This window comes from Culex quinquefasciatus, chromosome 2, assembly GCF_015732765.1.
Source record: "Culex quinquefasciatus strain JHB chromosome 2, VPISU_Cqui_1.0_pri_paternal, whole genome shotgun sequence".
Classification (NCBI taxonomy): Eukaryota; Metazoa; Arthropoda; class Insecta; order Diptera; family Culicidae; genus Culex; species Culex quinquefasciatus.
The window spans coordinates 85,923,208-85,937,859 of record NC_051862.1 but is presented as its reverse complement, the minus strand read 5'-3'; the positions used below and the strand labels follow the sequence as shown (position 1 = coordinate 85,937,859).

At 40.8% G+C, this 14,652-nt stretch overlaps 1 protein-coding gene across 50 annotated transcripts in view; it reads right to left on the bottom strand.

The window, feature by feature from the left end:
• LOC6037737 (Down syndrome cell adhesion molecule-like protein Dscam2) overlaps positions 1-14,652 on the bottom strand; it is a 106,696-nt gene that overhangs the window by 36,241 nt on the left and 55,803 nt on the right. For 22 of the 50 annotated variants that reach the window (XM_038253901.1, XM_038253878.1, XM_038253865.1 and 19 more), the window contains exons 7-10: positions 9,572-10,008; positions 9,093-9,500; positions 8,874-9,035; positions 8,413-8,724 (exon numbers count right to left, since the gene is read on the bottom strand). In XM_038253901.1, coding sequence (XP_038109829.1) covers positions 8,413-8,724; positions 8,874-9,035; positions 9,093-9,500; positions 9,572-10,008 — 1,319 coding nt within the window. Of the gene's footprint in view, positions 1-3,536; positions 3,825-4,243; positions 4,532-5,660; positions 5,952-6,563; positions 6,852-7,217; positions 7,506-7,613; positions 7,902-8,412; positions 8,725-8,873; positions 9,036-9,092; positions 9,501-9,571; positions 10,009-13,030; positions 13,152-13,249; positions 13,371-14,181; positions 14,306-14,415; positions 14,540-14,652 lie in introns of all 50 variants that reach the window. The other 28 variants (XM_038253869.1, XM_038253893.1, XM_038253900.1 and 25 more) reach the window with 14 other exon arrangements.

Sequence of the window (14,652 nt, the reverse complement as noted above, 5' to 3'; positions counted from 1 at the left end):
TTTCTAAATCTATTGCTACCCTCTTCGAGTCGAATTTTATTCAGCATCATTTTGTTATGTTTTCAGCAGAGCAGTTCTCTCAGATTTCAGTCATTCGATTTTTTTTTTGTATTTTTTAATCCGACTGAAACTTTTTTGGTGTCTTCGGTCTGCCCAAAGACGCCATTTTGCATCATATAATATTCTATACAAATTGCCAGCTGTCCATTCAAAAATGATGTATGAATATTCAAAAATCTGTATCTTTTGAAGGAATTTTTTGATCGATTTGGTGTCTTCGGCAAAGTTGTAGGTATGGATACGGACTACACTGAAAAAAATGCCAACTTTTCAGAAATTTCCAGGTTGTGCAAAACACCTTTGACCGAGTTATGATTTTTTTAACCAATACTGTTTTTTTTTTTCAAAAAATCGAAATTTCAACTTCATTTTTCGATGTAAAATCAAATTGGCAATCAAAAAGTACTCTTGGAAAATTTTGATAAAGTGCACCGTTTTCAAATTAAAGCCATTTTTAGGTAACTTTTTTGAAAATAGTCGCAGTTTTATTTTTTTAATCAGAGCACATGTTTGCCCACTTTTGAAAAAATAATGTTGAAAAGCTGAGAAAATTCTCTATATTTTGCTTTTTTGAACTTTGTTGATACGACCCTTAGTTGCTAAGATATTGCCATGCAAGTGTTTAAAAACAGGAAAATTGATGTTTTCTAAGTCTCATCCAAACAACCCATCGTTTTCTAATGTCGATATTTCAGCAACTAATGGTTCGATATTCAATCTTTAAATATGAAACATTCGTAAAATTGAATATTGAATATTTGGCCCTTTTTGAAATGTTAGTCTTGATTTAAAAATTTTGAAAATATTGTTTTCGAAAAGATCGGAAAATTTCACGAATGTTTCATATTTTAACATTGAAAATCGGACCATTAGTTGCTGAGATATCGACATTAGAAAATAATGTGTTGTTTGGGTGGGACTTAGAAAACATCAATTTTCCTGTTTTTAAACCTTTGCATGGCAATATCTCAGCAACTAAGGGTCGTATCAACAGAGTTCAAAAATGCAAAATATAGAGAATTTTCCCAGCTTTTCAAAAATATTTTTTTCAAAGGTGGGCAAACATGTGCACTAATTTAAAAAATGAAGAGTTGAAAAATTTTGCGATTTCGATTTTTTGAAAAATTAGTATTGGTTAAACAATTCATAGTTCGGTCAAAATTTTTTTGCACAACCTGGAAATTTCGGAAAAGTTGGCATCTGATGTCTTCTAAAACATATCAAAAAATTAGAAAAAATAGTAATAGTGTTTTTTTGCAAACCATGTTTTAGTTACAAAAAGTTAAATAAAAAATCACCAAAATTTTTTTACCGTGTATAATTTTTTTTCAGTGTTGTCCGTATCCATACCTACAATTTGGCCGAAGACACCAAATCGATAAAAAAATTCCTTCAAAAGATACAAATTTTTCAATTTTCATACATCGTTTTTGTATGGACAGCTGCCAAATTTTTATAGAAAATTATATGGACAAAATAATGATGCAAAATGGCTTCTTTGGGCATACGAAGTCACCAAAAAAGTTTCAGCCGGATTAAAAAATACAAAAAATAAAATTCTAAAAAAGAGCGATTTTGTAGAAAGTTGATCTTTTGGAAAACATGTTTAGGCCGATGCAAATATTTAAAAAAGTTTTTGTCCCTCGGCCCTGGCCGAGGTCAACGGGGGCAAAACAATAAAAAAATATAAAAATTTAAATAACAAGCCATAGTCTTCACATTTAAATGAAAAAAGTATTTTAAAATGCATTTTACACTAGTTCAGTTGTTTTGCAATCATTAGTTTTCAAAAAATCTAAGATCTGACAAAAACAAAAATTGTATCGAAAAAAAAAGATTTTGCATCGAAAATTTTCAAAAAATTTTAAGATTTTTTAATAAACCCAAACATGCTAAAAATGATTTTAAACGCAGAAGAATGTATTTTAATTTGATTTCAGCTGGTTGCACTTGAGTTTTCATTGAAATTTATTGTAAAAATATTTTTTTGCCCCCTGATTTTTCGGGCCAATTTTGAAGGGGGTGGTGACAAAAACTTTTAAAAATATTTGTACCAGCCTTATAGGTCCTTAAAAAACTCTGGACATTAACAAACATTTCTGGAAAGGGCCATTTCTGGTTAATAGTTTACTGCCGTTCTACGCATAATTGTCTCATGTCATTTCTGGACGATTTTGACTTTTTAACATTTTTAAGTTTAGTTTGTCGTATGCTTTAAGAAAAACACATAAAATCTGGTACTTTGTTCGGAAACTCATTGAAAACAACATCAAGTCTGTTTGTCCCATCGTTAAACTTCTACGCATAATTGTCCCACCAAGTATTTTCTTATACGGAATCATTAGTTTTATGTGGCATTATGTCGTGTTTACTTGTTGTTTAGCAAGAGAATCACAAATAAGAGTGATACACTGCTAACTGGGGCAATTAGGGTTACATAGGGCGAATAGGAACCCACGGGGCAATTATGTGTAGAAACACAAAAATCGATCGAAAAATTTCAATCGCGTTTTTCTTAGTTGCACTTTTTTGAACATGGGACAATTATGCGTAGAACGGCAGTTTATATGTGTAGAAAGACGTTGAAAGCTGCAAATATGATTTTCATAAAATCTTTGGCAAGAACGGGTATTTATATTTCGATGTATCTCCCTTCGCACAGGTGATCAACACACCAACCGGAGATTACCCGAAATCGAACGGAATCAGGATTGGAGGAACTTGGGGAAATTTGAGGAAATAAAAAAAAACAAAACAATGCTATGAACTAACCAATAACCTTCAGTTCGGAACTGTGCTCCGTAAACCCTGCCTTATTACGGGCAACACAAGAATACAGGCCAGCGTGCTCCGGACGGACGCTGTCAATGTACAGGATGCTCATCCGCGGGCCGGACTTTGTAATTGTAACTGATTCGCTGGAGTCAATCTTGGCCCCGTTAAACATCCAGTTGATCTCAATGGGAAAATCCCCCTTTGCCACCGTACAACTAACCGTCGTAGTACTCAACGTATCCGCAGGCTCATCCCCGAACTCGAACGGAAGAAGGATAGGGTAGACTGGACAGTTTTGGGTAGAGTAAGCAAAACAAAACAAACTTTAAACATCTAGAAAAGCTGCATGTACCGATAACTTTAAGTTCTGAGCTGTGATTGCTCTGTCCAGCACGATTTATCGCCACGCAGGTATAGAATCCGGCGTGGAACGCCCGGATAGTTTCAATGGTCAGTACGCTGATGCGTTGACCATTCTTGGACATTACGATACTCTCATCCGGCGGAAGTTCCGCTCCCTTGAACAGCCAGTTGAACGTGACTGGCAGATCACCTTTGGTGATTGCGCACTGCACGGTAGCCATGTCGGACTCATCGAGGGGTTCTTCACCAAATTCGAAAGGCAGGATTACTGGAAGGACTATACGGAATAAGTGGGAGTGGGAAGAAATAAGAGTTAGGAGATCAATACTTAGTTATACCCATCACTAGTAGTTCGGAACTATACTCGACTGATCCCGCCTGATTTGCCGCATGGCAAGTATACGTGCCTACGTGCCGTGAATGAACTGATTCTATCGTGAGCATGCTAACTTTATGTCCGCTCTTCGTGATCAAAACTCCATCATTTGTAACAATACGACGTCCGTTGAACGACCAACTTATATCAATCGGAATGTCTCCTTTAGTAACGATACAGCTTATGGACACCGTACTTCCGGTGTCGAAAGGTTCTTCTCCAAACTCGAATGGTAGAATTAGTGGAATAACTTTTGGAGAAAGATAATTTTAAACAGGATTTTACACAGGGGGATTTAGGATACAGGGAATATAAATCAAGAAGCAATTTTCTAAGATTACCCATCACTTTCAGTTCAGCAGTATGCTCAGTGCTGCCAGCTTGATTACTCGCCAAGCAGGAATATTGGCCTGCATGCCTCGAATGGACGTATTCAATTGACAAAATAGAGATCTTTTGTCCACTCTTGGATATCAACACCCCGTCGTTGGTATCGATCCGACGACCATTGAACAACCAACCAATATCGATTGGAACGTCCCCTTTGGTCACGATACAGCTCACCGAAGCCGTATTACCACTGTCGAATGGTTCTTCTCCGAAATCGAAAGGCAGGATTAGGGACAGGACTTGAGGAAATAAATTTAAAAAATAAACCAATTTAATTACCCATAACTTGCAGATTCGCTGAGTGCTCAACACTTCCAGCATTATTTCGCGCATGGCACGTAAAAATGCCCGAATGCCTCGAGTGAACCGATTCAATCGAAAGCATACTGATCTTCCCACCTCCTCGCGTAATCAGGATACCATCGTTTGTGTCAATCCGTCTTCCGTTGAACATCCAGCTTATATCAATCGGAACATCTCCTTTGGTTACGATACAGCTAACCGACGCCGTACTCCCACTATCGAATGCTTCTTCGCCAAACTCAAAGGGTAGAATGATGGGAATGACTTGGGATGGATGGATGAGGAAACAAAACAAAATCAAACCAATGATCATTACCAATAACTCTCAGTTCCGAGCTATGCTCGACACTTCCAGCGGAATTACTTGCACGACAAGAATAAATTCCCGCGTGCCTAGACCGTATCGACTCGATGTACAAAGTACTCATCTTTTGACCCATCTTCGAGATCACTATCCCGTCGTTGGAGTCAATCCTGCGATTGTTGAACAACCACCCAATATCGATGGGCGTGTCACCTTTGGTAATTACACACTGGACCGACACCGTACTGGAAGAATCGAATGGTTCTTCCCCAAATTCGAAAGGATTTATCAGGGGAACAGCTAGGGTAGAGGAAATGGGAGATAAACATAAAGATTTGAGATTTCTATACCAATGACTTTCAATTCCGATGAATGTTGCATTTCTCCAGCTCTATTTCGCGCGATGCACGTAAAAATCCCAGAATGTTCCGGACGTACAGATTCAATCGCCAACATACTAATTCGTTGTCCGCTTTTCGTCACCATTACGCTGTCGTAACCACTTTGAACAGGTTCTCCGTTAAACAACCAGCTGATCGAAATAGGCGTATCACCTTTCGTAACTGCGCAGTTGATCGTGGCCATAGTTCCAGTATCCACGGACTCTTCGCCAAAATCGAACGGGAAAATTGTCGGTGGAACTAAACGGGGAAGTAATGGGAGCTTTACAAATGGATATTCCTTACAGCAGCATGATATATTTACAAAGCGAAGCGAAGCCAACCACACCAAGCACTGCATCTGTTACCAATCACTTTGAGCTGCGAGCTGTGTTCGACCGATCCAGCCTTGTTCTGCGCCCTGCAGCTGAACACCCCTGCGTGCCGAGGACGTATGGACTCTATGTAAAGTGTGCTCATCTTGGGACCCATCTTGCTAATCGTGATTCCGTCGTTGGACGAGATTCGCTCTCCGTTCATAAGCCAAACGATCTTGATCGGCAAGTCTCCTTTCGATACGACGCAGTTGATCGACACCGTATCCAGCGTATCGACAGGATCCTCACCAAAGTCAAAGGGGAAAATCATCGGTAGAACTTCGGAAGGGGATTTGGGAGTAAAAAATGGAACGAAAACATCAAACAATTACCAATAACTTTCAATTCCGACGAATGTTCCGCACTGCCAGCCTTGTTACGTCCGATGCAGGAATAAATACCGGCATGCGCTGGCTGCACGGAATCGATCGTGAGCATGCTGATTCGTTGACCACTTTTACTGACGGTTATCCCATTCAGCGAATTGAGTATTTCTACATTGTTATAGATCCAGCTAATGTCGATGGGGAGGTCACCCTTGGTCACGGCACAACTGACCATCGTTGTACTAAACAGATCAAACGGCTCTTCGCCGAACTCAAAGGGCATGATGACGGGGAGGACTGCACGGAAGATTGTAGAAGAGGTTTAGGGAAAATAATTGGCAAAACTGCCAAGCGGCAGGAAATGTCGAATAGCAGAAAATATTTTTGGCAGAGCTTGAAATGACAGAATAAGTCAATTGGCAAAAAATAAGGCCGAATATAATTATCATACTACTGGTCGGCGATTATTAAATTAGTATTCATCAAAACCGTTGGTTCTTTACCAAATTCAAACGGGGAAACGGAATGTTGGACTTGGAGGGACAAAACAAAATCAAAAATAATAACAGCTAACCATTCACCAGCAATTCCGCAGTTTGCTGCATAGACCCAGCGGCATTCGTTGCGGTGCAGCTGAAATTCCCGCTGTGCCGATCTCGCACAGACTCAATACTGACTACGCTCAACCTTTGGTTCAGACGATTGATCGAGATGCCGTCGTTTGTCGATAGGCGACGCCCGTTCAAGAACCACTCGATCTCAATGGGCAGATCACCTTTGCTGACGGTGCAGTACGCCGAAACCGTATCCATTGCGTTGATCGATTCGCTGCCAAAGTCGAACGGGGAAATGTAGGGCAAAACTGGATGGAGAGGAAAGGGGCAAGTTATAGCTACATCAAATTTTAACCATTAACTTCCAGCGTAGCCATCTGCTCGACCTGTCCGGCCTTATTTTTGGCGACGCAGGTATACTGGCCAGAGTCTCGATCACGTACGGATTCAATCGTAAGAACGCTCATCCGCTGGTTGGTGCGACTGATTGTGATACCGCCTTCCGACGCGATCCTTCGTTCGTTGAACTTCCAGTAGATGTCGATCGGGAAGTCTCCTTTGTTCACCGTGCAAGAGGATGTGACCATGTCTTTCGCGAAGATCGTATCGCTGCCAAAGTCGAACGGGAGGATTTGGGGAAGGACTGTTGAGAGGGGAACATTGAGATTACACAAAAAGGAGTTTTCGAACCGGTCGATGGTCTCCCCGGCAGCATTTTTCGCGGCGCAGCTGTAGTTACCACTGTGCCGATCACGGACCGATTCTATCGTTAGGAAGCTGGTTCGTTGAGTTTGTCGCGTGATCAGCACTCCATCATTCGAACCCACCCGATTACCGTTGAAGAGCCAGTAAATGTTCACGGGGATGTCCCCTTTGGTGACCGTGCAAGAAGCGGACACCGTATCCATCTGGAAGACCTCGTCCTGCCCGAAGTCGAAGGGAACAATCTGGGGAATTACTAGGACACGTGTGGTAGGGAAAAATGTTAGTAGCTGGGATGAGATCTAACCGTTTACTAGTAGAGGAGCGGCATATTCTACGCTTCCAGCAGGATTACTCGCACGGCAGGTATAATTGCCACTGTGCCTGTCCCGGACAGACTCGATGCTCAATGTACTGAGGCGTTGATTCGGTCTACTGACAGAGATTCCATCGTTAGAGTAAATTCGCTTCCCGTTCAGCAGCCAGGTAATTTCGATGGGAAGATCCCCTTTGTTGACTGTGCACGTCGCGGATACCATATCCATAGCGAATATCGAATCGTCCCCAAAGTCGAATGGAACTATCTGAGGAGGAACTGTTGTATGGATATATTGTTAGAGGATCCGAAGTCGGGCAGAATTGGATCATCATTAGGATAAAAAAGGAAGGGACTAAACGTTTAGTAGTTGTATTGAAAGCGAACCATTGACTAGTAGGGGTGCCGTATGTTCTACGCTTCCAGCGGGATTTTTTGCACGGCAAGTAAAATTTCCACTGTGCCTATCTCGGACCGATTCAATGCTCAATGTACTCATACGCTGGTTTGGTCTACTGACAGATATTCCATCGTTAGAGTAGATCCGCTTCCCGTTCAGCAGCCAAGTTATTTCAATGGGTAGATCTCCCTTGTTGATTGCACACATTGCTGATACCGTCTCCATAGCGAATACCGCTTCTTCGCCAAAGTCAAAAGGAACTATCTGAGGAGCAACTGTTGTATGGATAGACTGTTAAAGTATCTGAATTTGGGCAGACTTGAATCACGATTCATCAGGATAAGGAAATACAAGGAAGGTACTAAAAAATAGTAGTTGTACTGAACGCGAACCATTGACTAGTAGAGGTGCCGTATGTTCTACGCTTCCTGCGGGATTTTTCGCACGGCAGGTATAATTGCCACTGTGCCTATCTCGGACCGATTCAATGCTCAATGTACTCATACGCTGGTTTGGTCTACTGACAGATATGCCATCGTTAGAATAGATCCGCTTTCCGTTCAGCAGCCAAGTGATTTCGATTGGTAAGTCTCCTTTGTTGATTGTGCACATAGCCGATACCATATCCATAGCAAATACTGATTCTTCACCAAAGTCAAAGGCAACAATCTGAAGAGGAACTATAAAGTGGACAAGTTTTGTGATGATCCAAGCTGGAGAAGACTACGAGCAAGAGGATTTGGGGAGACAATGAAAAGCATTGATCATTAGAGTAACATCAATCACCATTCACGAATAGTGTCGTAGTAAATTCCACCGATCCAGCCTGATTTTTCGCGCGACACGTAAAATTTCCACTGTGGCGATCCCTTACCGAGTCGATACTCAGTGTATTAATGCGTGGACTAGTTCGACTTAGCAGAATTCCATCGCTGGTTTGCAGCTTCCGGGTGGTTCGCGGTTCCAGCAACGAAGGACTAAACTCCCAACTGATGTCGATCGGCATGTCGCCCTTGTTCACGGTGCACATCGTTGAAACCATGTCGTACTGATTGACCTGCTCTTCGCCGAAGCTAAACGGCACGATCTGCGGAAGCACTGAGCTGGCCCCAGGTCGGTGGCGCACGTGTTTTTATTTCCGACCACTATATCTTCTCTTAAAACTAGTTTTGCTGCGTGCTTTGCTGAACGATTCGATCGTTCAACACTGCATCGCGTAATGTTCAAGTAATCAAAGCTCAACTTACCCATTACAGCGACCTCGAGCGTTCCTCGGGCGGTGTAGCCTTCGGAGTTCTTGGCGACGCAAGTATACGTAGCCTGATCGGAATTTCTCTCGACGTTCTCGATGATCAGCGTTCCATTCGGGAATACCTTCTGCTTGCGGTTGATGGGCAGCTGTCGGTTGTCTAAAACAAAGTACGATCGTTGATAAGCATTTCAATAATCAAGACATTTCAGCTTACCTCGTTCCCACACGATCGAGTCAATTGGATATCCAGCAACCGGACACGTCACGATCAGCGTTTCTCCAGCCACGATCGATTTCTTCTCCATGGTTCGGACGTACGGCAGACCGTACACGTTGAGCTTGGCCGAATGTTCCGCGACACCCACCTTGCTGCTGGCAATACACTTGTACAGACCACCATCATTGGAGTGGATCGAGCTAATGTTCAGATGGGAAACCACATCTCCGTTCACCGTCACGTACTGTCCGACCTGGTAGCGTTCGCTGTTGGTGATCTTCTTTCCGTCCAGCTCCCAGGAGATTTCGGGCGTCGGGTTACCTCCGGCGATACACTTCAGAAAGACGGATGGTCCGGGGTGGCGAGTTTCTTCGGGGAAAGCTTCACGAATCACCGGTGGGTCAACTGAAAGGAACCAAAAAAAAACGATCACTTGCCACATCCCCTTCTTTTTCTCAACCCAGCATCGTCCTTACATCGTCCTCCCAGCTTCAGTTCAGCGCTGGCCTGGGCACTTTCCTGGTCGTTACGGATGAAGCACTGGTACATGCCCTTGTCTTCCTTCTTGACGGACTCTATCCGCAGCACGGCATCGCTGTGTCCCAGCGACTTTCCGTCCTTGGTCCACGAGACGGTCTTGATCGGGTTGCCGGAGAACTTGCACGTGAACACGGCCGGTCGTCCAAAGTCCACCGTCTGGGTACGCGGTTCGATTTTGGCCGCCAACGGAGCGGTAACGGTCAGCACGGTTTCCACACTTTCTCCGCCGACCGAGTTGTTGACCACGCACAGGTACTTGCCGGAGTCGTCCACCACGGCGTCCTTGATGATCAGCGTGCCCGAAACCTGCTTGACGCGATCGTTCAGCACGACGGCCTGCTTACGAGTCGTTCCCTCGATGTACTTGTACCACCTGGAAGTAAAGAGCGGATAGTGGAGGGGGGTTAACGAATGTTCTTCCCCGGGGTTCGGTGCTTCCATAATGCAATATGTTTTTGTGTGAACTGTTTCAAAGCATAGATGATGGTTGAAAGCTTTTGATGAATGAACACGAATCAAACAAGTCTGTTACTGAGAGAATAGTAAAGAAAGCAATATATAACAGAAGAAATTAAGTGATTTAACAAACAACACATCAACATATTAGATCATAGAAGTCATCGAAAGGCGATTTGCAACATTGATTGTCGAAATCTAATAGAAACTGATCTGTTTTTTGTTTATCTTACCTGTTTATGAACGAAACGGAAACAGTGATTAAAACAAAATAAAATTTGTTAAAGCAATATATTTGTTAACAAAATACCCATCGGCGTGCTATGAGAAGGTTTTTTCCGAACGTGGACGACTCCGAAAACGACCAACGAGTTGTTGAATAAAATACAACTTTAGAAATTATAGTGAAATTTACGCAATTACTTGTCGGCATGCCTACCGAGCAGCGATGCTATAGGAAGGACTTATTTAATCGACACAATCGAAAGGCATCAGAAATGCTTTTTCTTGCAATTTCACGTTAAATCCGCGCCTTTCTCAAACCTAATCCACGAAAAAATTGCATTGCACTGAATTAAAAATTAATTCACGCCAGATACGTGCGAGAGCTTTTTAATAATAACATTTTAAACCTGTTTTTTTTCTAAAAACTAAGTTGAAAATGAAATAAGGATACAAAAGTATCAAATTTACTTGAAATGCGATTAAACCAATACTTTTGATAGCTTGCTTATATTTTGCAAAAAAATTAGAAATTATAGAAAAAACGTTACTTAATCCACCTTCAGGTGGTTGGTGCCTTCCTCACATTCATAAAGTGAATACACTACACAGCCTCAAAAACGTGTATAAATAACACTTACTTTATCAAAATATCTGAGGTCCGGACTAAAAAAAAGTGCTATAAAATCACTCAAGTACTTTTAACTTTTGATAGGGTTGTCAAATTTTCAATGTTCTGGACTCATTGGAAAGATCTCTTGATTACCTATCCAAAGATAGGTCGTATGGTAGATCCGGACAACGTTTTAATCAAAATATGTGAGATCCGGCCTCTAAAAAGTGTATTAATAACAATTAAGTGGTTATAACATTTGATTGGGTTGTCAGATTTTCAACGTTTTGTCGTTGTCGGTCTTTTAAATACCTTTCTTAAAATGTATAGCATGACAAGTTTTCTTACTAAAACCACCCTTTTTACAATCTTCCGAAGTTTAGCTATAAATAAAGAAGTTCATTTTTCGAGTGATTTCATAGCTTTCTTGCCTCATTGAGGTGAGGAAGGCAAAATGTTTCATCAGTGTTCATGTCCAATGCTTGGCAAAAAAAAACGAAATTTGTGAAAAAGATTCCCTATTGAAAAAAAGGTTTTGTGAAGAAATAACTTAAGAAAACTTGAATTATAACTACATAAAAAAATGTACTAGAATGGAAGTATTCACCGAAAAATATCAATCAAAACCCGTAATCACAGAATGGATGTATGATCCAACTTTGTTTAAGTCACCTAAATTAAAAATTCCTACAATGACATTTTACTAGAAAAAAAAATGTTTGGATTTAAATTCTAAATCAAATTTAAGCTTTAATTTCTTAAAATTGTAAACTCTTATAAAGTTAGAACTTGGGAAAATAAAAAAATGGATAGCCAAGCTTCAACATTTCAATAACAATTTTTTTTTTAAATTGCCGTTTAAATCAGCACTTCTCTTCTCGTTGAATTAAATAAAAAAAATCTGGCCTTAATTTTTCAGGCCATTTTTTAACTAAACTATGACATAAACTTTGAAAAATATTTGCATCGGCCTAAATTTCTACATAAAAACATTTCTAGACGCATGTAAACATTGAGTATATCCCGCTAGCTCCGATGGGCATTGACATAACGAGATTTTTTGTTTGAAAAATAATTATATAAATTGAATGAAATGTCAAAAAAGTATTCTCAACCTTTTATAAAATCGCTTAAAATTATTAAAACAATTTGAAACATGTTGAAAGAAAAAAAAATCATTAGTATTGTTGTATTTAATTTTCAACGCGTTTGAGAATTTATTAAAAAATATTTGAGCTATGTTTAAAACTCTTTATCAGGTGATTTTAAAACGCATATACTGCCCCTGATCGCATAAATGTCCCATATGCATTTTCATCGGTTTTGAGTTAGTGATGCAGTTTTGTTCAGAATCGCGAGATCTTTCAGAAAAGCCTATAACATCCAATAGTTTGTTCTAGAAATCAGGAGGAAATCAAGTTTTTTCGTGAAAACTTAACACGTAACCTTATGTGTGGGACAAACTTCAAATGCGTTTTTCTCAGCTTGCTGTTTTTGCATATGGGACATTTATGCGAACATGGGCAGTATAAGAATTTAAATTTTTCAACTTTTTAAAATTTATTTCTGCAATATGTTTGTTGAATTTCGTGTTTACTAAAACATCCTGAACACAATTTGTGAATAAATCTATGTAATTTGATTCCGTTTCGCTCATTCCACACAATTTAAATAAACAATCCAAGTTTATTGTGTTTATTTATCTTGTGTGCATTGAAGATACTTACCTTTGCTTCTGAAAATAACAAAAAATTTAAAACCCTAGCTTTACTTTAATGATTTATCACATTTTTCCAAAAGATTTAAAGTAATTTAACCAAAACTCGCTTGAGCAGAATTAATTGTTTAGTTCATGTTTCATCACGAATAAATTCTTAAAAATTACCTAAAATTTGGCATCGGGTACGACTGTCCAAGACAGAGAATGGCAAAGTCGTGGCCCAGTTGAACCTTCATTTCCTGCAACAGCCCACCGGATATCTTCGGAGCGACGCTTCCAATAGGTTCTGGCGTTTAAATTTCGAAACAATACTTTGAAAGTTGAACCAGTTTTCAACCAAAACAAAATTGCCTAAATGTTGCGCAAAGAGCCCCTGTTCGTTACCTGAAAGCTGGCGTAGGATACGCCTGTCCAAGGCAAAGGATGGCAAAATCAGCGTTCGATTTCACGTTCAAATCTTGCAGATGATGTCCGGAAATTTTCGGAGCAACGCTGCCGACGGGTTCTATACGCAAGTGTGCTTTGTTTTAGTTGATATTTTTTAGGAAAGAAACTTCAACTGCCCGAATGTTGGTCTAAGATAGTTGACGGAAACGAGTTTACCTAAACACGGGCACCGGAAACGACTGGGCAGGACACAGCATGGCAAAGCTGGTGTTCGCTTGGACTATAAGCTCCTGCAGGCGACCTCCGGAGATTTTGGGAGCTACGCTGCCGACGGGTTCTGTGCGTGACATTTTATTTTAAAAACATTTTGTATGAGGTTTAGGATGAAAGTGTGCTCGTTTTTTTTTAATTTCTTCTAAAAGTTTCGACAAACAAAACTGCACTGATTGTTGGGATGAGTTTGGAGGGGGTGAGTTGAGATGTGATGCGTGTTCTTGAAAATAGCCAATTATGCAAAATAATCGAAACAAATTCACATAAAAGTGGCATCAATCAATCATGGCAGGTAATCGGGAGGCCAACTTGCTTAGAATGTCCTTTTGGTGACCAATTTTTTTTTAGCGAGGAAATCTTAGCCAAAGTTTTCAAAATTTCGTCAGGACAAGGAAATTCTACAGCCGGATCACTCTCTACCGTAGCTCATGATTGGTTTGATTAGATTTTTTTGGGTTGATTTCAATGTAAGAAGCACAATCGACAATCACCTGAAGGCCGGTGTTGGATAGGCTTGACCAAGACAGAGTATTGCGAAATCCTGCGCATTTGTTACACTCATTTCCTGAAGACGGTCTCCGGAAATTTTCGGTGCAACACTGCCGACAGGTTCTGAGTAAAAAAGAAGAAAAAGAGAAAGAAATATCGCATTTTAGATTAAACAGGTTCGTATAACGGGTACAAAATGTGATGATCAATGACTGGCAGGGAAGAGTTTCACTTCCGTAATTGATATCTTTTTCACAGTTAACATTAGTCTGTCTGGGACACATCCTATCCAATTGTGGCCTCTTCCGTGATGTGATCTTCTGCTTTCGATTTTGAGTGACAAATCTCGAATGTAACACCATGACAGCCTAGTGGGAACTGCTTACCTCATGATTGGCACGGGAAAGGCCTGGGCCTGACAGAGCAGGGCAAAGCTACTGTTGGCCGGCTTCTCAAAGATACTGCCCTTGGACTCGGACGAAAAGGTCGGCGGTTTCGATCCGACTGGTTCTATTCACAGTAGTATTGGGAGATATTAGACACTTGTACTTGTAGACAGTTACCCGAATGTTGGGACAGTTGCCAACCCTTTGCGTTATGTTTCAAGTTACGGAACAAACCTGGTTATCGGCACTGGGAATGCTTGTGCCTGACAAAACAGTGCAAAACTGCTGTTGCTGGGTCGACGGAATATGCTCCCCATCGAATCCGACGAAAAGGTTGGAGCTTTCGATCCAATTGGTTCTGGATAGAGTTTGAAAGGTTTTAAGTACGTCTTCTTAGCATACGAAATTGATCAACAAATTGCCCGAATGTGGTTCGTATCAACGTTGATTACCTGGTTATCGGTACCGGGT